Source organism: Poecilia reticulata, linkage group LG2 (genome assembly GCF_000633615.1).
Source record: "Poecilia reticulata strain Guanapo linkage group LG2, Guppy_female_1.0+MT, whole genome shotgun sequence".
NCBI lineage: Eukaryota > Metazoa > Chordata > Actinopteri > Cyprinodontiformes > Poeciliidae > Poecilia > Poecilia reticulata.
The window spans coordinates 35,137,798-35,165,300 of record NC_024332.1 but is presented as its reverse complement, the minus strand read 5'-3'; the positions used below and the strand labels follow the sequence as shown (position 1 = coordinate 35,165,300).

The 27,503-nt window shown below is 39.6% G+C and overlaps 1 protein-coding gene across 2 annotated transcripts in view; it reads left to right on the top strand.

Moving 5' to 3' along the window:
- The first annotated feature begins 268 nt into the window (after positions 1-268).
- Positions 269-27,503, top strand: part of cps1 (carbamoyl-phosphate synthase 1, mitochondrial) — a 69,769-nt gene continuing 42,534 nt past the window's right edge. Inside the window, exons 1-21 of one of the 2 annotated variants that reach the window (XM_008403821.1) lie at positions 269-591; positions 2,192-2,301; positions 3,585-3,729; positions 5,849-5,938; positions 6,027-6,083; positions 6,172-6,264; positions 6,354-6,443; positions 6,667-6,795; positions 6,985-7,091; positions 7,262-7,403; positions 7,614-7,691; positions 10,112-10,210; positions 10,555-10,650; positions 14,087-14,276; positions 14,419-14,576; positions 14,696-14,824; positions 15,006-15,150; positions 15,534-15,744; positions 18,249-18,447; positions 18,528-18,704; positions 20,406-20,524. In XM_008403821.1, coding sequence (XP_008402043.1) covers positions 466-591; positions 2,192-2,301; positions 3,585-3,729; positions 5,849-5,938; positions 6,027-6,083; positions 6,172-6,264; positions 6,354-6,443; positions 6,667-6,795; positions 6,985-7,091; positions 7,262-7,403; positions 7,614-7,691; positions 10,112-10,210; positions 10,555-10,650; positions 14,087-14,276; positions 14,419-14,576; positions 14,696-14,824; positions 15,006-15,150; positions 15,534-15,744; positions 18,249-18,447; positions 18,528-18,704; positions 20,406-20,524 — 2,690 coding nt within the window. In that variant the 5' untranslated portion in view covers positions 269-465. Of the gene's footprint in view, positions 592-2,191; positions 2,302-3,584; positions 3,730-5,848; positions 5,939-6,026; positions 6,084-6,171; positions 6,265-6,353; positions 6,444-6,666; positions 6,796-6,984; positions 7,092-7,261; positions 7,404-7,613; positions 7,692-10,111; positions 10,211-10,554; positions 10,651-14,086; positions 14,277-14,418; positions 14,577-14,695; positions 14,825-15,005; positions 15,151-15,533; positions 15,745-18,248; positions 18,448-18,527; positions 18,705-20,405; positions 20,525-27,503 lie in introns of those variants that run through there. The other variant, XM_017308540.1, reaches the window with a different exon arrangement.

The following is a 27,503-nucleotide window of genomic DNA, read 5'->3' as shown; positions in this document are numbered from 1 at the left end:
CATATAAAGAGTTCATGGTCAACTGATAATTAGATAAATATAGTATTAAAGGTACAGTTTCACCTGCAAAACGTCCCCAAAAAACATCCACCGTCTTAATTAATACCTATAATATAATAGGTCATAAAATATATAAACGGATATCTAGTAGTTGCTGTTTGGTATGAGATAAAATAGGGCGTTTATCGTTTCTTTTTTGCATGGAGGCCAATCTAAACACCGTCCGCTTCATGTGTTCAGAACAACAAGTCTCCGGCGGCCAATCCGCTGCAACTTTTCAAGCGCCCACTTGAACTGTTAGCCGGTGGCCACTGAATACACGAGGAGAAGCTCGTAACTATTTCCCTCAACATTTAAGATATTTTAAATAGCATTCGTTTTTACCACATTTTCGTTCAGACTTGCCCTCCTTGTTCGCTATTTGCCTCCCGTGCCATTTTATGAACAGTGTGACTTTAGGTTACTATGACCAAAATCTTGTTGGCTTGCGGCGTGGTTAAATCTCTGAGACAAGGATGGATGATTTGCAGGGAAGTGAGGAACACGTCAGGCTGGCCGCGACTTCAGTCTGCGAAACTTTTTAGTGTCAAGGTAAGAAAACGGCTTGTGAGTGAAGGGTGATAAACTATAGCTGCGGTGACCTTGTAGTTTAAAGACTCATTCACTCAGAAGCGCTGCAAACTCGTTGGCGTCCTGGTCATACATATCTGTGTAAGCGTTTGAAAAGTAGCCACTCCTCCGAAACAGAAAAAAAGTTGGAAGAGTGTCTGTCGTTCAACGAAGACTTGACTTTCTTGTGAAATAAAATTAAACGCAGATAATTTTTTTTATAGCCTATACTTAATACGTTTTGTGTGACCTAGTTTTTCCCCTACCTTCTTTTTAAAATCTGTGTATTTATCTCATCAGCCCTGTTTCCTTAGAAGGGATGCTGTTTGTGCCTGAGATTTTCTGACAGCTGTCTGTGCAGCTGCTGGACTTGAGCGCATCACATGCATAAATCACACTGTTGCATCATAGTCGCTCTGATTGCTCTGTACACCTCATTCAAATATAGAATTCCATGCAAAGTTAATTTGATTAAATAACTTGTTCTACCTCGAAAATAAAATATATTACAAAGTGAGACGTGTTTATTTCTGTTAATTTTGAGTATTGATTACAGCTGATGAAAACTCAAAAAATTGCTTCTCAAAAAAATGTAAATGACATGACGGCAAACTAAACGCATGCACACATTCAGAGCTTAGGTCAATTTAGAGTTGTCATTTAGTCTAACAGTCGTGTCTTTTAATTGTTGGGGGAACATATTAAARCAACCAATGAATTAACTTTATTGAATAGTTTGTGTTGTTATTCCTTAGCCTAGGTAAGACACCTGTGACATTGTWCTTGGTTAGGGAGTGACTTAGCACAACCCCGTGTCCTGACTATGTCAGTGTGTTGACTTTTAGAGCCTGACTCCAGCGGCTCAGTTTGCTTAACAAATCCAGCCAAGGCTTCAGTTATTGCTGTTATCTGTTTACGTTTTTTCAACTTTCCAGTTGAATTAGTATTAAGCCACAATCATCAATAATRGATTAAATAAATGCTTGAGACATAACTGCTTGTGTGCAATGAATCGATGTGAGTTTCATCATTTGAACTGGACTATTAAGTGTATTTAGATACAGGAGTATGCTGTCAGTGTATTACAAGCGAGAATTAATTAAACTTTAAAGCAAATTTTAAGCTTTTAGTGGGTCATCACTGTCAGTATTTTAGACAGAGAGAGAGAGAGAGAGAAAGAGAGAGAGATATTAATCACTCATTGTTGCATTTTGTATTCATGTTGGTGTTTGCTGACACTGCTCCACAGTGGGTATCACCAACCTTTACATTCATATATTTATCTCCCTCGATCTCCCCTCTCTCCTGCTCTAACGCCAACCCGCTCTCTAACTWGTGCTCACAACAGTTGAAGAGATTTGTCTGTCTCAGCATTCGCAGCACATTTCTCAATGACCTGCAGTTTCAGCACAAAGTCCCAGTGGCTCACTGGCTGCCATATCCCTCCTACTCTCAAAATCTACAGGCCATCTTATTTCAAAGTTTTGCCTTTGGTCTGTCCAAACTGGGTTTAGAAAAAGAGAATACATTATTCTTGGGTGAGATTTCACTTGTCATCTGTCTTCCTTCTTTTAACTCCCAGGCACAGACGGCGCACCTGGTCTTGGAGGATGGTACCAGGATGAAAGGGTTTTCCTTTGGGCACAATGGCTCTGTAGCTGGGGAACTTGTCTTCAATACTGGCCTGGTGGGGTAAGAAAGAAACGTAGTCTTTTGTTGTTAAACCATTCGATCTTAAACAAAACTGTACTCTGCAACAAATGTCTGTCAGATAAAGAAAATAAGACCAAAACGAAAGTGGCTTCTCAGAAAGACTTGTGGAAAAAAACTAGGACACTCCAGTAAATTTTTAAATCTTTATTAACCAATGTTCAGATATTGCCTCCTGTCATTTCTGAATAACTGAAAAAGAAAGTGATTCTTAATCCTGCTCACACCCACAAAAAAAATGTTTGACTTGCTGCAAAAATATCCAGAAAATGTGTTTTGTAACAAAGGAAAAGGTTAGGACACATCACTTCCTAATTGCTAGTGTTACCCTTTTTGGCTGAAATAGCTTCAGTGTGAAACTTCCTGTAGCCTTTTAATAGTCTTTGACATTGATCTGAGAAAAACTTGCCTCACCCCTCACTTTCAGCTGTGAGGTGTTTGAGAGGTTCCTTGCATTTATTGCTCGTTTCAAATCACACCACAGCATGGTCGATGGCTCTTCTGCAATGTTTTAGGTAATTATATGTCTTGGTTTTATTTCTTCTTCAGTGTTAATTAATTTTTACAGATGGTCTCACATTTTAATTAAATGTTGTAACAAACTAAGTTTTTTTTAAGGAGTTGTTTTGGACAGCTAATGCTGAGCACAAGAAGAGCCTCCTGTAGGGGTCTGTTTTACAGCGGATCTGAAGGGTCTGACTGAAGACCATCTGTTGCTCAGGGTTATCCATCATTGTCTTAAAGCTTACTTTTTGGCACAGTCGGATCCAGGGCAGTTCTCAGAACTGATCTGGCCTTCTTTATGAATTTATTATGCATTCCTAGTGACTGACTATGAYGATCACACCCCAACAGACATTAGCAGAATGAACTGTTCTCTTCACAACAGACTTATAGAAAATCTGCAGCATCTTGCTGCAAACCCCGAAGGACCCAAGTCTTCTCAAGAAGTACAGTCTGTTCAGTCCCCTCTTCYATACCACTTTGTTGTTGCCTCTGCATGTGCCTGCTTTTCTTAAGCACCCTCCAACACTTGGTAGAGTTCATTATGAACTCTATGATGGTTTTCTGGCAGAGTCTTACTAAAGCAGACAATCTACAAACCATGCTATTTCCAGCATGTATATAGCTATACATTGTAATAAAAGTCGCTTTGGACGAAATAACTTCATATATTAAGATTATTAGTACATAGACAAATTAAAAAAAAAAAAAAAAACCTAACACTGAGTTTAAGTAATACCTCACTGGATTTACTGGTTTAGGTACCCTGAGGCCCTAACTGACCCCAGCTACAAAGGTCAAATCCTGACCTTGACATACCCCATTGTGGGAAACTATGGCGTACCCAACACCCAGGAGCTGGATGAGCTTGGCCTGAGAAAACACGTGGAGTCKGCAAACATCCAGGTATTGCATGAAGGAGAGTGTGAACGGTTTCAGGAATTCTGTTCTGAATGTTAAACTATAAACAATTCTTACTCTGTGATATTTTAGTGTGTGTTTTTAATGTTTTAATACTAGTAAGGATAAAACAATATTTGATTACTTATAYATATTCCCTTTCACATGTTTTAATTGCATGCCTTGTTATAGAAAATTAATACACYTTTTTAAAGTGCTATGCCTAAACTGTCTTTTTGCTGTATTGCCTTTTCTCATAATTAAATATAGCTATACATAGGTATTGTTTTGGTTGCCAAGTCAGCCATTTGTTTGCTGAATGTTTTATGCTGTGATAAGAGAGCTACTGCAAGCAATACCCACTATTGATCAAAATCACATTTTTATTACTCCTTTGCAAAATCTAATGGGCAAGTTTGGGGTGTAAAAAGAGATGTGCCTGTCTCTTCTAGATAACATTTGGGTTTGGAGTTAATGTAATACAGTCTTTTTTCAACATTTGTGATAGTCTGTGGTTCTACAGTTGTGATCCAGATTTGTTTATCTTACAGTAGCAAACTGTGGTTCAGGGCCAAAGAGTCAATTGAGAGGTTTGCATAACAACACCCAACCACTATGACTTAAGTGGGGCACTACAGTTCAAAAGCTAAAAACTGTGCATTATACAACTCTTTATCCAAGTAGCTTATATGTCCCCAGAGAGCTTCATAGTTCCTAATTGTTTTAGAACTACAGGGAGAATTTACAGATGRATAAAATGTTTTTTTCCTCCAGAAGGAYTAGTCATACRGGTGCAACCATAGATGTTTTTTAGGCGCACCACTGAGAAACTCACATTTGCAACCTCTATAGAGCCCCAAGTGACGGCATCAGGAAATTAAGAATTGAATAGGATACATGTCTGAAAGATGGTTTAGCCTAAAACTGCAAACATGAAAGGCAATACAGCAAGGTATGAGTCCAGGGTGGTGATATAGACAGGTTTAAATTGAGCCTCCTTTGTGGCATTGAAAATTCTTATATCATGTACCTTAGACATTTATGCTTGGCATTTTGTTTCTTGGTTTGTTACGTGGTTAACCACACAGATCCCTCTATAAACTTTACCGGGTTCAGAACTCGCCATCCCACGTCGTCTCCAGAATCCCATCTACTCATCAGAACTACTAACCACATCCCTTTAAGTTTTATCTTAAAGGGACTTCACTGGCTCCTCATCCATTACGCATTGAGTTCAAAATCCTCCCATTAACATCCAAAACCYTCCAGAAGACTCTTTTATTTTACTCATATCCTTTGTGTTTACACACCATCTTGCATGCTTCATTTCTCTTTTAACTCTCTTTTCTCCATGCCATGTGCCCATCTGTCGACGTTGGGACTCAGGTCTTTTAGCTGCTCTGCTCTCTATGTTCTCTCTATAGTACTTTTTAACCTTAAGCTCACATTAAGCTGTGAATGTTAAGTGACACTGGAAAGATTTGAAAGGTTCTTGCAAATAAAATGCATTATTATTAAAAGTTTTAAATAAAACTTGAGAAAARGAACTTAAACAGCAACATGCAAACTTAAGTAATAATGCTCTTCTGTTTTACAGTGGATAAATACTAAAACACAAATAAACATWTTCCCACCTCTGCATAAGMAAAAGTGCTGAATCAGCAGATTTAATGTTTACGTCCATATTCTTCTGTGGGAGGCTGAATGTGCACGGCACCAACAAGATTGAGAGAGATTATTATTGTGTGAGTTTTGTTGAAACTCACACAATACTTCTGTATGCCTTTAAATCCTCAGGATTCCTTTGATCCTTTAGGAGAAACAGCATTTATATGCAGGTCCACACTTTATAACAGCATTGSTTTGTTTTAGATTTTTTTTGTAGCATAAAAAAAATAGCATTGAATCAATTGAATCAATTATAGCATTGAAATTATTTAGTGTTCTGTGCATATTGTTGTTCCTGAGATAATGGGGCTTACCTTCTTGCTTGTTATCTTCTAATATTTAATGCAAATGTTGCAGTTGTTTACATCACACTCTTTTGAAAAATCCATCAAACGGACTCAGGTTCTTATTAACTAGAACTTTCCTTAAGGGTAATATTTTACTTTGATGCCAATAGGTGTCCGGTCTTCTTGTTCAAGACTACAGCCATGAATATAGCCACTGGAATTCTGTCAAGTCTTTGGGTCAGTGGCTACAAGAAGAGCAGGTTKGTTTTCAAATGACCAAGCACTCTGTGCAGCTCCAGAGGTGAATAGGAGCCTTTTTGGAAATTAACTCTCCCTTCGACTTTAAAGGTCCCTGCACTGTTCGGAATAGACACAAGGATGCTGACCAAGATCATCAGAGACRAGGTCTTGTACATTTTAAGGTTTTAAGCTCTGTTGCATGGAATAAACWGAGTAGCTGATCRCTCACTGATTTGTTTTTGTTCCTCTGCAGGGCACCGTTTTAGCAAAGATTGAATTTGATGGACAGCCTATAGAAATATCTGATCCCAACCAGAAAAACCTTATAGCCGAAGTTTCAACCAAGGTGGAAACAACAAGGCACTTTTGTTTTCATTCCTGCTATTAAGAAAAAGCTGCAAAGATTTTTATTCGCCATGTCACTGTTTCCRTTAGGAAATCAAAGTTTTTGGAAAAGGGAACCCAATAAAAGTTGTGGCTGTGGACTGTGGCATTAAGCATAATATAATCCGGCTGCTGGTTAAGGTAGGAATGGCAAGACGCTGAATTTGTTCACTGTAAATTCCCTTMACCTGTCATTGGTGCTATAAATTTGAACGTCAAAGTGTAAAACTTGTGTRACTATGATTGTTCTTCTTATAACATATACATTTTAAATGTCACTGCTACTTTTCTTAACTTTGTGAAAAAAMAGTTAGCCACATAATCTCTAAAAGACAGTCCATTGCATGTATCTCTGTGAATGCAGCGAGGCACAGAGGTCCACCTCGTACCGTGGGACCAGGACTTGCTGAGCTTAGACTATGATGGCTTGTTTATATCAAATGGACCAGGAGACCCATCACTGGCTGAAACACTCATCAACAATGTCCGCAAGGTATGAATTGGATGCACTGAAAAATGTTTGTGACCACTTAAAGAAATAAGATGTARAAGAAAGAGACTTTTTAAGGAGAAATCAGAATCGACCAAATAGACYACAAATTTCTGATTAGTGCATTGATAATCTTAATGTCGTAAATTAGGTTTACATCTAATTTGTAACTGAATTAGTTTTATTCCCAAGGTGCTTGAGAGTGATCKGCCTCAGCCGGTGTTTGGGATCTGCATGGGCAATCAAATCACRGCTCTGGCAGCAGGRGCAAAGTCATATAAACTGCCAATGGGTAACAGGTGAATAAACTCATTTTTATATTAAATAAATACACGTAATTAACACAAATCCCAATCATTAAAAGATTCTGTTTATAATAAACAGATTTTWAWTTTTTTTTTAAAGTTGCCTCCCTTAACTGAAAAAGAATAAAAKTATTTAGATTTGATGCATACCTGTCATTCTCCAGAGGCCAGAACCAGCCAGTGCTGAATGTGATGACAGGACAGGCATTCATTACAGCGCAAAACCATGGTTACGGCATAGACAGCAAGTCCCTTCCAGCAGGCTGGAGCCCACTTTTTGTCAATGCTAATGATGGCACCAATGAGGTTAATTTCACTCTACATGCCTGTCAGTACATCTGCATATTTATTTTCATTTGTGTTGTACATTTCATTTTCTTAATAGATGTCATTCAAGCAGATTACAAACAGTCTTCAAACGTTTCCAAAAACAGTTTTTAAAATACTCTCTTGTTTCTGGACTGCTATCAGTARTTTTTGTTTGATTTCTTTATGTATAATATGCATATTTTCCAGGGCATCATGCACAACACTAAGCCTGTTTTCACGGCCCAGTTCCATCCGGAGGCTAAGGGTGGTCCCACTGACACTGAGGTAATTAAAGACTTTGATGGTGCTGCATAAAGTACCTGAATTCCATACTGCAACTAATTAAAGGTTTATTCAGAGGATTCAACCAAGGTAAAATTCCACATATTCTGCCAAAATAGGACTTGCACAGATGATGGCCTAGAAAAGTTGAAGCACTTAAACAGTGGAGTTGGCAAATTAGAAATAGAAATAATTAATATATTTTTTTGTCTCTTTTGTTAGATGTTGGTAGGTTTTGGTTCTCTGTTTAAAAAAAAAMCCAAAAAAACTATTGGCATGGCATTAATGCAACAATGAGAGGTTTGGATTCAGGTTTTTATTGATGATAAATAAATATTTGTTTTGAGACGTTCTACTTTCAGTGTTTCGCAAAATTATTCATGTCAAATGAGTACTTTCACATTTTGTCACATTACAAAATGTGACAAAACATGAGCTAAGAGGCTCATGTTAACTCTGGAAGAGCTGAAGGAAAGAGCCCAGGAAAAATAATCTATCAAGAAGACAGCAAAGAATCTGATCTTTATGGAAAGCAACAACATATTAAAAGCCGTTGTTGAAAGAACACTGGAATAAATCTGGTTTGCAGTAGGTCAAAACATGAAGTGGACACAGCAAGCATGTAGGAAAGTGCTTTGTTTAGATGACACAAAAATGTAACTATTTTGCCCTACATATAGTTGTACAATTATAACCCTGTGCATCACCCAGAATATACCACTCCTGTGGTGAAGCACATTGTTCGCAGTATCATGCTGCTGTTATGCTTGTATTGAGCAGGTGCAGGGAAGCTTCTAAGAGTTTATAGGAACAGGGACAGGACAAAGCTAAAATCACAAAATGACAGCAAATACCCCAGGGCAGAACAACAATAGGATCGTTTAGATTGAAGAAGCATATTCAGGAATTGGCATGACCCAGTCAAATCTGAAACTGTGGCTAGAGATGAACATTTTAAAATGTGCTTCATCCACTCTTACTAGGTTTTGCCTTTCTGCAAAACGGAACAGGCAAAAATACCAGTTTTTAATCCCCGGTACAAAACATCAACTTACACTTTTGAGATTTTTATGTATAAAAAAATCTTTAGACTTGAAATCCTTTTCCGTCCTCTTCACAAACATTATCTCCCCTGTGTGGTCTTTCAGTTAAAATCCCAAAGAAATACAGATTGTACATAAAATATTAATATTACGCAAAACTTTGTATAGCCACAAAGTTTGTGCAAGTCTGAAATAAAGATTAAAATCTGTCTGGACAGCAGAATGTATTGCATCGGTCTCCAGGTCATTTAGAAAAATATTGATAGTGCCCACTCTTCTGCAGTAGAGTGTCGATGGTTCTGTGTGATTGTCCTTATTTTCTTTCTTGTTCTACCATGTCAAAAAAGGAAAGATTTTTCTTTTTTTTAATTTACTTTTTCTTTTAACCATATTAATAACAGGCATTCAATAAGCACYTACCTTCTGCAAAGCTCAAACAATTTCTATTTTATTGCAAACACTTTTTTCCAAAAAACACAAAATTGACTTTACTGAATTTTGTCTATTTATGTAATGCCATAACTGTGTTTGCAGACACATCAATAATGTTTAGGACCCAAGATATTTACCTTCCCCTGCTATCTGTGCCTAATTTGCATTGTGTAGAGATTTTCACTTCTTAGCGTCAGACTTCTTGAGGTTAGTTTTCAATCAGCAGGTGTACAGTGATGTTTAATACCTCAGAAATACCATAACTGTATACAGATTGCATAAAGCAGCAGAACATTAGCTTTGAAGACTGCTTTGATTCATCCTCCTCTTCCCTGTATTCACTTGGTACACTTGGTGTATCACACTTTAGTTTTTATAGTTAATGCGTAGCTTTTGTTCTGTTATTCTGCTTGCAGTCAAAATTAATAATGCCATTTCAGGCTGATATGACAAGGTCACACTGTACTTTAATGTTCCCTTATTAAATGTAATGATATTAAAATCAACCTGTATATTTTATTATGTATTTTTCATAATAATTGTTTTATTTCCACTTGTTCTATGGGTTTTCTGACTTCGATGAGCAATTAAATTAGATCTTTTTTTAATACAATTTTTCTGTATAGTCAGTTCATTTAACTKCCTAGGTAATTTTCAATCAATCAGTCAGTTTAATCTATAAAGCACCCTTCATACTTAAAGCAGCTCAAAGTACTGATTTTGGTGAGTTATTTTGTTAGTAAGGAGAAATAGCTTCAAGATAGAACAATTACACTTTTTGTGGGGTAACAAGTAAATTCAAAGAAATCAATTCCTGTCTGGTTGTTTCCACATGTGTCACAGTCTCTTTAATAGTGTTTAAAGATTTCTTTATATTTCCTTAGTAGGATATTATTCAGTATATTTCAGAATATTATTTTTATAATTAAAATGTCTTTGTTTCCACAGTTTCTATTTGACACCTTCATATCCTTGATAAAGAATGGAAAGGACACTAACATTGTGTCAGTGATGCCCAAGAACCCCTGCATCCCCCCCAGAGCACAGGTACATGAAGTGCTTCGCATTTCAATGCTAAGATTCATTAACATTGGTGCATGTACAAGCTAAGAGAACGTACCAAACAAGATGTTTTTGAAATATATCAGAACATAAATAACTATATCTGCATTTGGTAAATACTCAAAAATAGTCAAGGATATTGATGTTAGATTACAGAAAGGTAGCTAAAACTTTATGGACAAAGTTTTTTCGTTGCAGGAGTTGCATGCGAATGAAAGAATTTAGTTTTTCTCCATTGCAAAAAGAACTAATTTCTGCATGTTTGCTTTTAGTAAATATGAAGCTTTTCACTATTTGCTGTATTCACATTTTTTTTTGTCATGATGTAGGTTTCAAAGGTGCTGGTGCTGGGGTCAGGTGGTCTGTCTATAGGCCAGGCTGGTGAGTTTGACTATTCTGGATCTCAAGCTATTAAGGCCATGAAGGTAAGAGGATCATGATGTCTCCTGTTGGTGTACAGATTGTAACTGTAAGCAGTAGCAATGAAAATATATTAAAAATGCACTTGTACCTAAATCCATCCATCCATCCATCCATTTTCTTCCGCTTATCCGGGGTCGGGTCGCGGGGGCAGCAGCTTCAGAAGGGAGGCCCAGACTTCCCTCTCCCCAGCCACYTCTTCCAGCTCCTCCGGGGGAATCCCAAGGCGTTCCCAGGCCAGCCAAGAGACATAGTCCCTCCAGCGTGTCCTGGGTCTTCCCCGAGGCCTCCTCCCGGTGGGACGTGCCCGGAACACCTCACCAGGGAGGCGTCCAGGAGGCATCCTTACCAGATGCCCGAGCCACCTCAACTGGCTCCTCTCGATGTGGAGGAGCAGCGGCTCTACTCTGAGTCCCTCCCGGATGACCGAGCTTCTCACCCTATCTCTAAGGGAGAGCCCAGCCACCCTGCGGAGGAAACCCATTTCGGCCGCTTGTATCCGTGATCTCGTTCTTTCGGTCATGACCCAAAGCTCATGACCATAGATGAGGGTGGGAACGTAGATCGACCGGTAAATCGAGAGCTTCGCTTTTTGGCTCAGCTTTCTCTTCACCACGACGGACCGGTACAACGCCCGCTTCACAGTAGACGCTGCCCCAATCTGCCTGTCGATCTCCCGCTCCCTTCTTCCCTCATTCGTGAACAAGATCCCCCAGATACTTAAACTCCTCCACTTGAGGCAGGACGACCCCCCTGACCCGGAGAAGGCACTCTACCCTTTTCCGGCTCAAGACCATGGCCTCGGATTTGGAGGCACTGAGCCTCATCCCGGCCGCTTCACACTCGGCTGCGAACCGCTCCAGTGAGTGTTATATTTAGTACCTAAATATAACACAATTATTTAAATAAATATTTAAAATTCCTATCCACACCGTATTTCAGTTCACATCAGTAATGCACCAAGGCATACACTCATTTCCACTTTACAAGACACACATCTGCTTGATGAGCAGGTGAGTATTTTAGAAACTGTTGGTCTACTTAGAATGCCAATGACAGCTATTTCTTGATCTTATGTAGAATTGTCCAGAATTGAGAAAATAGCCTGTAAGCAGCAGCCATCTGGATGATATTGTCTTGTTTATGTCAGAGGTAAAGTGAGAAATGCTGACTATTTCCAGATGAAAGAAAACCAATAGCATCTTAAATAATCACTCATTATAACCAAAATATCCTTTAAGTGTGAACATCAAAGCTTCTAGGCTACAGCAAAAGAAAGACACTGGTTTACATTCTTGTCAGTTAAGGACAGAAATCTGAGGCTATATTTGCACTGGTTCGTCAAAACTGAATAGAATTTGGTGTTAACAAACATGAATGAATGGATTCACCCATGAATATTTTCCTGACATTAAGCTTCATTTAAATGTTCTGGTCTACCTGCGTATTGATACTGACCATGTCCATCCATTTGTGAGTACCACAGGATAACCATCTGTGAGTACCACAGGATAACCATCTTCTAATGGTTAGTTCCATTACACTGTAGAGTTTAAATAGTCTCCACCTGGTCTCTTGAAAACAACAATATTTCAACTGCACTCCAATGAAATCACAGTCACCAGATCCTAATGCTGCAATGCACCTTTGGAATATTGCGGTTTGGGARATTAACATGATTGGTGTGCAACCAATAAATTTGTGGCAATAAAAGGGCAATAAAAACCAATATGTCTGAGGAATGTTTTTGACAACTTGGTAAATCTACGGTATGTCAACAAGATTAAAAGCTATCAGTCTGTCCGGGATTTGTCCCATTAAAGTCGATTTCTCAGGATGCATCTCATCTTGGCCAATCAGCTGTTACTTTTACTCTGCACACTGACTTTAGGAAAATAAAGTTGTGATAGTGACTTCAGTAGATTGTGGGTTTTCTCATACAAGCTGCTAGCTTCAGGTTGTTTAGTTATAAAACTTTACACATTCACTTAATTAAGGAAGATACAAGTCAGCTGGCTCCTCTGGATGATTTATCTAGAAAAATCAAGGTCATGCCTGCTCAAAAACAACTGCCAGCTCTGGGCAGGAACAGGCAATGCATTGAAAGTAGGACTCAGTTTTACAATACAATTGACATATAAACAAGATTACAATGGTTGGTCAGTTCAGAACATATGTTGTTTTCTTGTCCTAAATAGATATATCGGTGATTACATGGAATCCTTGACATAATTGATCTGTGTCCCAAATAAGTATTCCATCGATGCACTTCATTATCAATTAGAATGTGTTCTGAACAATATGCAAAGAAAGAACTATGCTTTCTTTGTCCATGTCTGTATGTGAGAGTAAGAACATATGAACTGGCCACAGTGTCTTATCTGTCCAGTTAGGTCTGACCCAGCTAACTGTAGTTATCTAAACATTGTTTCATGCTGATTTTTCACATATTCCTGTCGCCTTAAACTGGRAATTAAAGACCCCCCTCTGAATGATCATTTTTCTACATCAGCAAGGTGTCRGCAGACTCTGTTTTATTGGCCTAAGCAGGGCTTACCCTGAACTTTTATTGGTAACAACTTTGTGTTTTAGGTTGTTGCCTTGCAAGCGTGACCTACTTTTCTTTTTGGATTCAATTAATGAGACAGATACCCTGAAGTGTTCCTTTCAAAATGCAGATGCTTCAGAAGTGTTTTGCATYCTTGTGACACCCTTGCTGAGTTCTTCACAACTTTTCCACATTCATGGTGTGACGCAGTATGTTTCAAAGGTATTCATTTTGTGACATTACAACTGCGAGCTTAAAGTATTATAATGGGATTTTAAGTGACAGATCAAGATCACATAACATCCAGTTATGAAAAAGGGAAATGAAGCTATGCTTTTCAATGTTTTTACAGATAAAAAATATGAAAAATGTGGTTTGTATTTAGTTTTATTTAAACTGGAGTAGTTAAAATGAGTAAATGTATCCACTTTATGCAAAATTCCATGGAAAAAGGAAGTAAGAAGAAATTGCTTTTAGGCTGTGAGAAATCGGGCTTGCAGTTTACCAAAGAGCAAGCCAGATTTGGCAAACTGCAAATATTGCTGATGATGTCCGATCGTCAACAAAGGTGATCGGACATGCAATACTAGACAAGGTGAAAGACTGATACCCCAAAGTACATAAGTACTAAATATATTATATTTATAAAATAATAACATATACAGTAGCTCAATGTGCAGACCAATACTCACATGAATGAAGTTTATGACTTTCCTATCATCTAGTACCAATAAAACTAGATTCCCAGAAAAAATGGTTTGGACCACTGTTTCATGGACTCACATCTTTGTTTCCTCTCACACATTCTTTCTTTTTTTTTTTTGCAAGGTCAAATGCAAGGTAAGATCATATTGGTTCATTTTCAAATTTTTATTTATTTATTTTTAATTTAGGAGGAAAACTTGAAGACAGTGCTGATGAACCCTAACATAGCATCTGTTCAAACCAATGAAGTGGGCTCCAAGCAGGCGGACTCTGTCTACTTCCTGCCAGTGACTCCACAGTTTGTAACAGAAGTGATTAAAACCGAGCGTCCTGACGGGATTCTGCTTTCTATGGGTGGACAGACTGCACTTAACTGTGGTATGATGTGTTTGCAGTTGAAAAGACTAGAAAATCCACTTATTGAAACTTTTATTGCAACCAGTGTGCCTGATTGTATTTCCTTTGCTTTAGCAGATTCAACATGTTTTAATTACATGTACATAAATACAATTCTGTTTAGGAGTGGAATTATTTCAGCGTGGCATTTTGGAGCAGTATGGGGTGGAAGTCCTCGGGACCCCAGTGGAATCCATCATGGCCACAGAGGACAGGCAACTTTTTGCTGATAAACTTATGGAGATCAATGAGAAGATTGCACCCAGCATTGCTGTGGAGTCAGTAAGTATCCAAATAGGATCCCATATGTAACTTTTACAGTTTATTTACAGCTATATGCTTTTGTATACAGACATTTTGAGAGAAATTGTGGTCTTAAATGATCCATGTGTATCTTTCAGGTGTGTGATGCCTTGAAAGCAGCGGAGAAAATAGGGTATCCGGTGATGTTACGATCAGCCTATGCCCTGGGAGGTCTGGGGTCTGGTCTGTGCGCTAACAAAGAAAAATTGGAAGAAACTGCCCAGAAGGTATAGTGTATAATCTTTTTAAAGTTATCATTATGAGGGCTGAGACTTTAACACATAATAATAAAGGTTAATTAATTAGAGTAAGGGTTACATCAATTTTAATGAGTTGAAAATGTTAATGCAATTAATTAAATTTTCCTTACGTTTTTGCACGTTTCATAACATTGTGTTTATACTGTAGGCCCTGGCCATGAGCAGTCAGATTCTGGTGGAGAAATCTTTACTTGGCTGGAAGGAGGTAGAATATGAGGTTGTGAGAGATGTGGCTGATAACTGCGTTACGGTTTGCAACATGGAGAATTTTGATCCACTGGGCATTCACACAGGTACACACACACCCGTTTCTTATTCTTATTGAAGAGGCTCTACTATGGTATCAGCTCCGCCTTTGTGAACATAGCATCTTCAACTACTTTTGGGAAGGTTGCTAACAAGGTTTTGAAGTGTGTTTATTGATATATCTTACACAACAGCATTTTTGAGGTCAGGCAGTGATGTTGAAACTTGCTTGTGCAATCAGTAGAGCAACAAACAACTTTTTACGACACTTAAGCTAATTAAATTTGGATTAGATTTTTTTTATCCTCATGAGTTTTAGATTAGCTGATAATTATTTTGCTAAAATATCATTTTAATATTAAATTTTTATATTGATTAAAGCCTGCAGACTTATTAGGTCTTCACAACCTCCTCTTCACTTATTTTGTAGGCGACTCCATAGTCGTAGCACCAAGTCAAACATTGTCCAATGAGGAGTACCACATGCTCCGTGAGACGGCTATTAAGGTGGTGCGTCACCTTGGAATTGTGGGCGAGTGCAACATCCAATACGCTCTGCATCCATCATCGCTGGAATACTGCATCATTGAGGTTAATGCCAGGCTCTCAAGAAGCTCAGCWTTAGCATCCAAAGCTACTGGGTGAGAACATTTATGCTGTCTAGAGCCTCGGAGAATGTGATTTAATTGTGTAACTAGAAATAAGATGACAATCCATTTACATCAATTTCAGTAGGAATCAGGAACTGCTAGGAGGATATTTCCCCATTAGTCATGCCAACATTTCCCTCAAATTAGAGATGGTACACTATTGTGCAAATTAAAAGAATGTCATCCAAGAGGAATACAAATATACCCACATATTACTTCTTTGTAAAAGAAAATATGCCAGCATCTTAAATTTTACACCAAATTCTTGTCAGTTTCTGTTGTCTATAAACAGACCTGAGGCATAATGTGGGCATAATGGCACACTACTGTTGTGTCTATGTTGAATTTTTGATGAAGGACACTGGTCTGGTGTCACACGGACAGTTTTGCTTGCACTTTTGTTGGTTCCTTGTTTGGTAATGCCTTTACTTAAAGGCTTTGCAGTATCTTTCTCAAGCTTATGGAGACTTTAAAAAAACGTTTCGATTGAAAAAAATGACCTCTAACTGAAAACTATTTACATTTTCACCAACTTCAGTAAATACAGAAAGACCAAGGCCTCATACTTTTGCTGACACTGTGTCAGTTTTTATTGTTCAACAGTTTCATAAATGAATTTCAAATTGAAGGATGAAAGCAACATTAAACACAGAGAGAGACGTTTGGGTGTGAAAATTGCTTTCCAGCTTATTTCTTTACAGATTCATAATCACTTGCCTCATAATTTGTGCCTTTTTCAGTGAGAACAATTTTGTCTAAAAATCAATCGTTCATTAAAATGAACAATCCAAACGTAAGTGTAATCCAGATTTTGTTCATGTGTTCTTCAATATGGGTTTTGATGAGCACTGTTTGCAGACTTCTGCATCTTCCACATATCTATATATTTAGTATGAAATTGTATGCATTTAGATAACATGTTGTTTTGCTTAGAAATTGAAATGAAAATGGCAATATAGTAGTAACACACTGCATATGTAAAGAGAACTTACGCTGTCTGGAGTATGTAACGCTATAGCATTATTGTTCAATCTGATATATGTGTTTGTGTAGCAAAACTTATCCAGGGGACAAGATTTTCTGCAGAATGTTGTGGTTAGGAAAAACAAAACACAGCACAAATAAAACTAAGGACAAGGTGGGCTAATGATAGATTGGTCTCATCAGATGGAATTTCAGCAAATTTTAGGGAAACTGCAAATTCTATTGTTTTTCTTTTGCCAGAAACATGAAGGTTTAAGAAGTCTTGAATTGTTGTCAGTGAAGAATGCAATGCATGTAATATACTGAATTGAATTGCAGTTGTACTTTTTTTTCTCATACGTTGGTGAGATGGATGTGAGATGGTTTAAACATGGCAAAAAAATAGATAAGTTGCCCTTTTGTGGTCATGTAAAGTATTTATATTTGCCTATATAGAGTTGTAAACCAATCTGAAAATTTTTTTTTGAATTGCTAAAACGAGGTAAAGTAGAGTTCTTTCAGACTAGCTGTTGGCCTTTCTCTACTCTGAGAATTTATTTGTTTTCCACAAACTACCTTTGGAATTACATTTGTGTGCAAGGCAATTTTTGGTGTAGCTCATTTTCAGCGACAAGCCAATACAAATTGTTTTACATGATTAGAAGATGAATAAAACAATCAACACTCAAAACAAAAAGTAAATAAAAACACATTGCTACGGAGAAGTAAGGGGAAAATGGTGACAGGTTGAAAGGCAGACTACACATTATGATGTTCTGGTAGCCAATAATCAAAGACAGCTCTAAAGAAATGGGTTTTTAGGAGTTTAACAATTGAAAGTTGCTTCTGAGGATTCAGAGTGGACTTGGACCAAAAGACATAAGTGGTCTACAAAGTTAGTAACAGCAAGAGATTCTTAATGTATTTTCATGTTAAGCCATTTAGTGATTTATAAATGAACAAAAGTAGTTTTGGTTTTAGTGAGCTATAGGACCCAATTCTGATAAGATATTTGCATAATTTCACTTCAGAGAATCAGAACTATCCCTTTGAAGCACTTGCCTTCATATTCTGCTCCATGGTAATGACCTCCACTTAACTCAAACAGATGAGAACCTCTGCTCACATTTAGCTGTAATTTGTGCTTTGCAAGACAAGCTTCCTTTTGACGAGAACTATTTTTAGGCATTGTAATAACTTGAGATCTGGATTCACATTTATTGAACTGTTCAATTAACAAACCCACCATAATGTCTTCAATTTAAGTTTAACATTATCACAGTAAATCACAGAGTAATTTCTAAAAATATCATAGCTTATTCCTATTATGTAGTATTATAAATTAAGCTACACTATATTAAGACAAGACACCAATTTCAAAATTGGTCTACATATTACAGCATCAGTATTGTACAATAGCACAATGTGAACAAAATGACAAAGATGAATTTACAGTATTTGTCTTGTACAGATAGTCTAATAATTTCTTCCCCAAAGTTGATATTTGTCCTGCTGTTTGCTGTGGTTCACAGTTACCCCTTGGCATTTGTAGCTGCTAAGCTAGCTCTGGGAATCCCTTTGCCAGACATCAGAAACGCCGTATCAGAGAAGACCACAGCCTGCTTTGAGCCAAGTTTAGACTACATTGTCACCAAGATTCCCCGCTGGGACCTGGACCGCTTCCAGGGCATGTCATTGGAAATAGGCAGTGCCATGAAAAGTGTTGGAGAGGTGGGTAGGACATATATAATTAAACACTTCCTAACTTGCGTACTCACTTAGTCACTAACCTTCCCCTCTTGTGGATTCAGGTGATGGCGGTGGGTCGAACGTTTGAGGAGAGTGTGCAGAAGGCCTTGAGGATGTGTCATCCATCTGTGGATGGCTTTGTTCCCAGACTGCCACTCAAGAAAGCCTGGGGCAACACACAGAACCTTCAGCAGGAGCTGGCTGTGCCCTCCAGCACCCGCATCTTCTCCCTTGCCAAGGTGCGTAGATCCTTTAAAATATTAATAAAAAATGAGACTGACTACTGTTTGCTCATTAAAACCACATTTTGAAGTGTTAATGAAATTTATTTTCCCTCGCCTTCTGCATGAGCAGCAATGAATGATTAATTGTCTAGAAAGCCTCGTCTTTGATGGCATGTCTTTACATGAACAGCAAGAGGAAAACACGCATAACACTTTGATTGTCTGACAATGTGGCTTTTTGAAGTATGTTACGGAGATTCACCTGAATTGCATAATATCTTTATATGTTTGTCCTCTATCCATCTCTGTATCTCATCGCAGAAAATTGCGAGTGAATTGCTTTTAGTCTGCATAGTTTTTAAAGGTGAAATGAGAAGCAGCTTAAGCCATGCAGGGTCAATCTTTTTTATTCAAACAGAGAAAAGTTATTGTAAATTGGAAACCTTGCACATATTCACCACTTCAGTTGTTTTAATCACCAGCTGTGAAAGAAGCAAATTGAGGCTGTCACTGTCAAAACATYGAAGGCTCAGGTAGTGGTGCACATTTCTCATATAACGTAGTTGTAATATTACAGTTAGTAACACATTGTTCAAAATGTAACATCCTTATCATATCCCTGGTATAGAACGTACAAGACCTTSAAAAACATTCCCCTGAACTCCTTAAAATTTTGTTCCTGCACAACCAAAAACTCTTGTTTTGGGGTCAYTGCATTTGATATACTAAAACACAATAGTGGAGAAAAAAAAAGTTAAACCTGTTATAAATGAAATTCTGTCAAATGTGATGCACTTTTGTATTCAGTCCACTGTACTCTTGTACCCTTTGTCATTATTGTCAGATGTTGACTAATTAATAAGTAGCATCGCTATGTATGTAGTTTAATTCCCACTGTGACGAAAACAGTGCTTTGAAAACCAACTAACACAAGTCAAGGGAAAAGTTGTTCAGAAGTCTAAAGCAGAGCAACTGTAAAACRATATCCTAAGCTTTGSACATCTCATGAACCACTCTTGAATTCATCATCTGAAAACAGGAAGCGCATAGCACAACTGAAAATGCTTTATTACATGGYTGATTATCTAAACTAATGTRCTAGATAAGGAATGTAAAATCAGAGAAGCAGCCAAAGAGATCCAGCTCTGGAGAAGCTGCAGAGATCCACAGCTTAGGTGGGAAGTTGGTTGACAGAACGCTATTAGCTGYGGATGTATTGATAAATGATAAAAACTAAAACCATATTTTGATAAAGGCATTACTAAATTCATAGATATTCACATATAAAGCAACAGCATAAGCAATGTGCTTGCTTGTGCATGGAATTGTTTGACTAAAATCCTYCCACATTATTGAGGCTATTTTGCTTGTCAGACGTCTAATAAAAAAAAAAATTTATTGTCTGTTGTCGGAGCACAACCTCTGTTATATTATATGTTGATGACACAGGGTGTTTAAACAACACTTCTTAATGAAATGCCAAAGTAATATATTTCTCCTGCAATATATATGTCATCTGAAGCAGTCCTTGAAGGAGGAATGGACAACAGCATGTTATTTATGTTTACTGTCCACTAGTCTTCATTTGAAATCACTGGATGTTCATCATCAGTTGAAACCTTCTGAATGCCAGCTTTCAGGGGAGTAAGTGATGAATAGGGTGATGATGAAAATGAAAACTGATGCTCCGTCTCTTTCACATGTTTTCCTTTTCAGGCGCTGCATAAGGGTATGAGTGTTGATCAGATTCATCAGCTCACGGCCATAGATAAGTGGTTCCTCCACAAACTTCGCAGAATAACACAGTTGGAGCAAAACCTTGGAAACTATAGCAGGTAACACCGATGGAGAGTGAATACCTGGTGGGGCCTCTGGGCACAAGAACGTGTTCAGGGACATAGTCTTAATTACATTCACAGATTCTAGTTCTTATGAAAGTCTAAMATTTTTTCCTGATCAGGAAAAATTKACTTCAACAGACCACATCCAGGTTTTTTTGTGCCAACTTATTTACAACAAAAATCACTTCGGTCATTTCATGTYTCAGTTTGAGTCTGGCAAGATTCACAGCATATTTAATTAAAAACCAAAGACGTGCCATGACTTATCACTTCATTATTATTATTATTATTATTATTATTGCAGGAAGTTTTAACATCTTTATTCAGACATAATCCATGGTATTTCAGATTTCAAGAAAGTGTTTATTTAAAAAAAATTAAAGTGCAGTTGAAAATGTTGAAGAAAAGTGCATCACAAAAAGAGTAGATATGTATAAAATGCAATAAACAATTTACAAAGGATGCACTTGTTTTCTTCATTATGGTTGTTACCGGTTCACAAAATATCAAAAATATATATGAGCCTGGGAMTTTTATACAGAACTTGAAATCCCACATAAAATGATTACCTTGCAACAACAGAAAACACAGTAATGCAGAGAATAATAACAGCAAAGCAAAGCACTAATCCATCCATCCATCCATTTTCTGCCGCTTATCCGGGGTCGGATCACGGGGGCAGCAGCTTCAGAAGGGAGGCCCAGACTTCCCTCTCCCCAGCCGCTTCTTCCAGCTCCTCTGGGGAAACCCCAAGGCGTTCCCAGGCCAGCCGAGAGACATAGTCCCTCCAGCGTGTCCTGGGTCTTCCCCGAGGCCTCCTCCCAGTGGGACGTGCCCGGAACACCTCACCAGGGAGGCGTCCAGGAGGCATCCTTACCAGATGCCCGAGCCACCTCAACTGGCTCCTCTCGACGTGGAGGAGCAGCGGCTCTACTCTGAGTCCCTCCCGGATGACCAAACTTCTCACCCTCTCTAAGGGAGAGCCCAGCCACCCTGCGGAGGAAACCCATTTCGGCCGCTTGTACCCGTGATCTCGTTCTTTCGGTCATGACCCAAAGCTCATGACCATAGATGAGGGTGGGAACGTAGATCGACTGGTAAATCGAGAGGTTCGCTTTTTGGCTCAGCTCTCTCTTCACCACAACGGACCGGTACAACGCCCGCTTCACGGCAGACGCAGCCCCAATCCGCCTGTCGATCTCCCGCTCCCTTCTTCCCTCATTCGTGAACAAGATCCCCAGATACTTAAACTCCTCCACTTGAGGCAGGACGACCCCCCTGACCCGGAGAAGGCACTCTACCCTTTTCCGGCTCAAGACCATGGCTTCGGATTTGGAGGCACTGAGCCTCATCCCGGTCGCTTCACACTCGGCCGCGAACCGCTCCAGTGAGGGCTACAGATCACGTTCCGATGAAGTCAACAGGACCACATCATCCGCAAAAAGCAGAGATGCSATCCTAAGGCCACCAAAACGGATCCCCTCAACACCTTGGCTGCGCCTAGAAATTCTGTCCATAAAAGTAATTAACAGAATCGGTGACAAAGGGCAGCCTTGGCGGAGTCCAACTCTCACTGGAAACGAGCCCGACTTACTGCCGGCAATGCGGACCAGACTCTGACACCTGTCATACAGGGACCTGACAGCTCGTATCAAAGGGCCACCGAGGAGCTTTTTGACCACCTCGGCGACCTCGTCCCCAGAGATTGGAGAGCCCAACCCAGAGTCCCCAGGCTCAGCTTCCTCAACAGATGGCATGTTGGTGGGATTGAGGAGGTCTTCGAAGTATTCCGCCCACCGGCCCACAACGTCCCGAGTTGAGGTCAGCAGCGCACCATCCCCACTGTAAACAGTGTTGGTGCTGCACTGCTTCCCCCTCCTGAGACGCYGGATGGTGGACCAGAATCGCCTCGAAGCCATACGGAAGTCTGTCTCCATGGCCTCTCCAAACTCCTCCCACACCCGAGTTTTTGCCTCAGCGACCACCCGAGCCGCATGCCGTTTCGCCCGCCGGTACCCATCAGCTGCTTCTGGAGTCCCACAGGCCAAAAGGCCCGATAGGACTCCTTCTTCAGCTTGACAGCATCCCTCACCGAAGGTGTCCACCAACGGGTTCGAGGGTTGCCGCCGCGACAGGCACCAACAACCTTGCGGCCGCAGCTCTGATAGGCCGCCTCGGCAATGGAGGTATGGAATATGGTCCACTCAGACGGAACGTGTTTGAAGTTCTGCAGGAGATGAGAGTTGAAGCTCCGTCTCACAGGGGACTCCRCCAGACGTTCCCAGCAGACCCTCACTACACGTTTGGCCTGCCAGGCCTGACCGGCTTCCTCCCCCACCACCGGAGCCAACTCACCACCAGGTAGTGGTCAGTGGACAGCTCCGCACCTCTCTTCACCCGAGTGTTCAAGACATACGGCTGCAAATCCGATGAGACGATAACAAAGTCAATCATCGAACTGCGGCCTAGGGCTTCCTGGTGCCAAGTGCACATATGGACGCCCTTATGCCTGAACATGGTGTTCATGATGGACAATCCGTGACGAGCGCAGAAGTCCAACAACAGAACACCACTCGAGTTCAGATCGGGGGGGCTGTTCCTCCTAACCACGCCTCTCCAGGTCTCACTGTCATTGCCCACCTGAGCGTTGAAGTCCCCCATTGGAACAAGGGAGTCCCCAGGAGGGGCACTCTCCAGTACCCCCTCTAAGGACTCCAAGAAGGGTGGGTAATCTGAACTGCTATTTGGCCCGTAAGCACAAAAAACAGTCAGAACCCGTCCCCCTACCCGTAAGCGGAGGGAGGCTACCCTCTCGTTCACTGGGGTGAACCCCAACATACAGGTGCCCAGATGGGGGGCAACAAGTATGCCCACTCCAGCCCGGTGCCTCTCACCGTGGGCAATTCCAGAGTGGAAGTACGTCCAGCCCCTCTCAAGGAGACTGGTTCCAGAACCAGAGCCATGTGTCGAGGTGAGGCCGACTATTTCTAGCCGGAACCTCTCAGCCTCGCACACTAGCTTCGGTTCCTTCCCCACCAGAGAGGTGACGTTCCACATCCCAAGAGCCAGCTTCTGCAGCCGAGGATCAGACCGCCAGGGTCCCCTCCCTSGCGGTGGCCCTCCCAAAGCACAAATAATATGATAAATACAATCAATTTAGTAGTTCCTCCTGACCATAGTTTTCATTTGGTACATTTCTCAATGTACCAAATGAAATGTACCATTTCAAGCATTTTAAAACTCTGGTTTAAAATAAATGTAATGTATAAGAATCACCTGACTGAAACTAATAACAGGTCCAAGTTACTGCAGGTAACATTGAGGATAAATTGTGCAGAGCTGGATGAAATTTAATACAAGGCAAAATGGATAAAAACAAGCTTTTCTGAAAGGAAAATTGATATCCAGTGATAAAACCTACAATTAAGTTACAACATCCCAAAGGCATTGTTTACCTAAATTRTGAAAAAGATTTTTGCAAACGACTGTCAAGTTTTACTGCATTTATTTTCATTGAAGTCCTAGGTATATAATTAGAAATAATTGGCACTTGTTTAATTTTGTTCAGCACCAACAATCACAGATAACCTTTTTTCATAGTTGTCACTTTCTTAAATCCAAATATCTGCTTTATAAAATGAAATCCTTCAGACAGAAAATGTGTCCTCAACTTTAATTGCATCTCTCCAGTAGTATTCTGTCTTCAGAACTGACAGAACTTTGAAAATATTATAAAACAAGTCAAAGTTTGACTATAAAAAATGACTAAACTGTGCTTAGAGATAGGGTGAGAAGCTCGGTCATCCGGGAGGGACTCAGAGTAGAGCCGCTGCTCCTCCACGTCGAGAGGAGCCAGTTGAGGTGGCTCGGGCATCTGGTAAGGATGCCTCCTGGACGCCTCCCTGGTGAGGTGTTCCGGGCACGTCCCACCGGGAGGAGGCCTCGGGGAAGACCCAGGACACGCTGGAGGGATTACGTCTCTCGGCTGGCCTGGGAACGCCTTGGGATTCCCCCGGAGGAGCTGGAAGAAGTGGCTGGGGAGAGGGAAGTCTGGGCCTCCCTTCTGAAGCTGCTGCCCCCGCGACCCGACCCCGGATAAGCGGAAGAAAATGGATGGATGGATGGATGGATGTGCTCACATATAAAGATATTTTTTTTACTCCATTTGTCACAATTTATCTGTATCCCACCATCTTTTTTAACCATTAAGGTTAGAAGAAACAACCTTGTTGCTGCATAGCCCCAAATAATGTATGCATTCTCCTCTCTGTCCTGCTATCAATCAAGAACAAGTCACCATATTGCTGAACTCTTCCTGCTGATGCAGAGTTTTACCTCAACACCCTGCTTCTGGTTAAAAACCAGAACTTAAGACTTACTAATTKTATTAAATTATTCTAATAAAAGTTTAATAATTGATTYATCTGCATTTAGTTTTGTCCTGAATTCTACATTTGAAACCCAAGGCACAGCTAAGGATTGCACATAAACAATTCTTTCTTGAACACCCTTATGGGCTATTGTTGTGCTACATTAGCTTCAGTAGCACTTCTTGAAATCACAAATGGGTAAATATGATAAAATCAAGGTCAAAACAAAAACAAAAAAACAACTTTGGTCCTCATAAATTTTCAGTCTTATTCTTTCAAAGGGTTCACATTCACTTTCCTGTCTTTCTCTCTGTTGCACTGCTTTGCCCTCCKGCTCTTTCCCGAATGGCTCAAATCAAAGAAATGATGAGTTATTATGGATCAGCCATGGGTGACCTCTTGCTTTCTTCTACTGGTTAAAATTTAATGGCTAGTCATCCGGTGGGCAACCTGATACACGGTGGAACGTTGTAATTGTCGCTACCTGCACTAGTGTTGGGGACTTTTGGATGAACACAGAACATCTGGCTGTTGTCAGACTAATGAAGCATAGAGCTGAGTGCAGGTGGGCTCAAGCTCTATTGCACATTAGACACTACACATTAAACTTTTTCTGTAATTTGTTGTAAATAACAATCATGCGCATAGTGTGGGAAAAAGGTTTTTTTATAAGACTTTAATGTTATCGTATGTACTGCACAAATGTATAATGAATCACACTACTGATCAAAAAGTTTTATCTATTATGTGTATCTTGAAAGCAAATGTGTTTATTGGTTACAAGGAATTTAAWGCTGGACTTGCTAGGCTAGCTGCATGTCAACAACCTCATTATTCCTGCATTAGGCTGATGGCATTGTAAATTAACTTTGAGGCTGAATACAGTACCAGCTCCACTGTGCACTCAATTCTATTTATTTGTACGCCATGCTTAGCACTACAATGGTTTTGATCTGTGCCGAGCAAAGTGCAGGTAGAGTTTAGCTCCCACCTCGGTGTACAGGGGCGCAAAGCTCAGTTAAGCTTGTGCTGCATTCAAATCAAAGTTGAAATTTGTTTTCTTGACTGCTGTTAATGGTGATAGAAATTCTTTGACCGCCAGCAGACACTAGATTTGTCAAACTGCTTGAAAYAAACAGCAGCTGGTCAGAATGGGGGAAAAAAAGAGAGCTCCTTCATAAGGTACATGCTGTTCTCCAGAATCATAGTGTTATTAAAATTAGAATATTGCAGAGGATCAATATAAAAGCATATTTTAAAAAGAAATCCCTGGCTTACAAAAAGTATGTTTATTTCTATAAATTTAAAACTTAGTTGGGCCTCTTGCATCAAGCAATGTGGCATAAAAGCGATGACCCGGTGGCACTGTAGTGGAAGCCCGGTTTGTTTGGATGAAAATGAAATCAGTATTTCTATAAAGTTGGTGAGTAGAAGGATATATTAAGTGCTATTAAATTTCCTGGTAGATGGTTGTRTTGAATATGTTCTTCAGAAAATACAGTGAACCAACTCCAGCAGATGATGTGGCTCCTTAAATCATCACTGACTGGAAACTTCATAGTAGACGATGTGGGAACTGTGCCTTCCTGCTGTGGTTCCAGATTCTCAGACCTTGATTTCCATACAAAAATGACCATTTGCCTTAGCCTCAAAAGAGGACTTTGGACCAGTGAGTAACAGTCTAGTTATTTTTTCCTAAGCTCAGATAAGATGCTTTTGACACGTTATGCTTAATGAATGGCTTGATATGAGGAGTGCATAATTTGTAGTTCATGTGACTGTGCACAATGGCTCTCGATGCACTGACTTATTTGGCTCCCCCCTCAAATTCTTCAGTGGATTTTGATTGACAATCTTCTCAAGGTTGTTGCATCCCTGTTGGTGGTTCACTTTTTACTACCATACTTTTCTTTCGTCTCAAATCTCTATGAATTTGCCGCAACCTTTTTCACAATATTCAGATTTTCGGAAACTGAATTTTTAGGTTTCATTATTTGCTCATACTCATCAAGTCATCACAATTACAAGAAACCAAGACTTGAAATATCCCAGTCTGTGCTAACAAAGCTACATAATATGAGTCTCACTTTCTGAAATGATTGAGAAAAAGTGTTGAACATTTTCACAATATTTACATTTTTGAGCTGTTTTGGTATTTCTGTTGCMCAAGATAAATTTGCAGCTTTACAGCAAACAGCTTGTTTTTCTTTAAAGGATTTGGATGAACAGAACATTTGTTTAGATCCATATTGACAACAAACTTAAAGATAAGGCTCAGTGAATTAAGCATTCAGTCTGCAATTTAGAAGCTAAATTTTTTTTTTTTTTAAGAGGGATATTTCATGCACCTAGTGACATGTTATATCAAAGTTAACAGACTATGTTACCTACAGTCAGGGGTGAAAGTAAGGGGGTACGGCAGGGTACTGCATACCCCTAAAAGATTTAGCGGGGATACGCAGTACCTGCAAGAGAGGGGAGCGKCTGTCTGCTGTAAAAAATCAGTGGGTTCAGTGTGCAGCAGTGAGTGCATCCACTAATCAGCCGTGACTGATTAGTTTTTCAAGAACAATCTAAAACAGACTTAATGAGTTAATAAATAT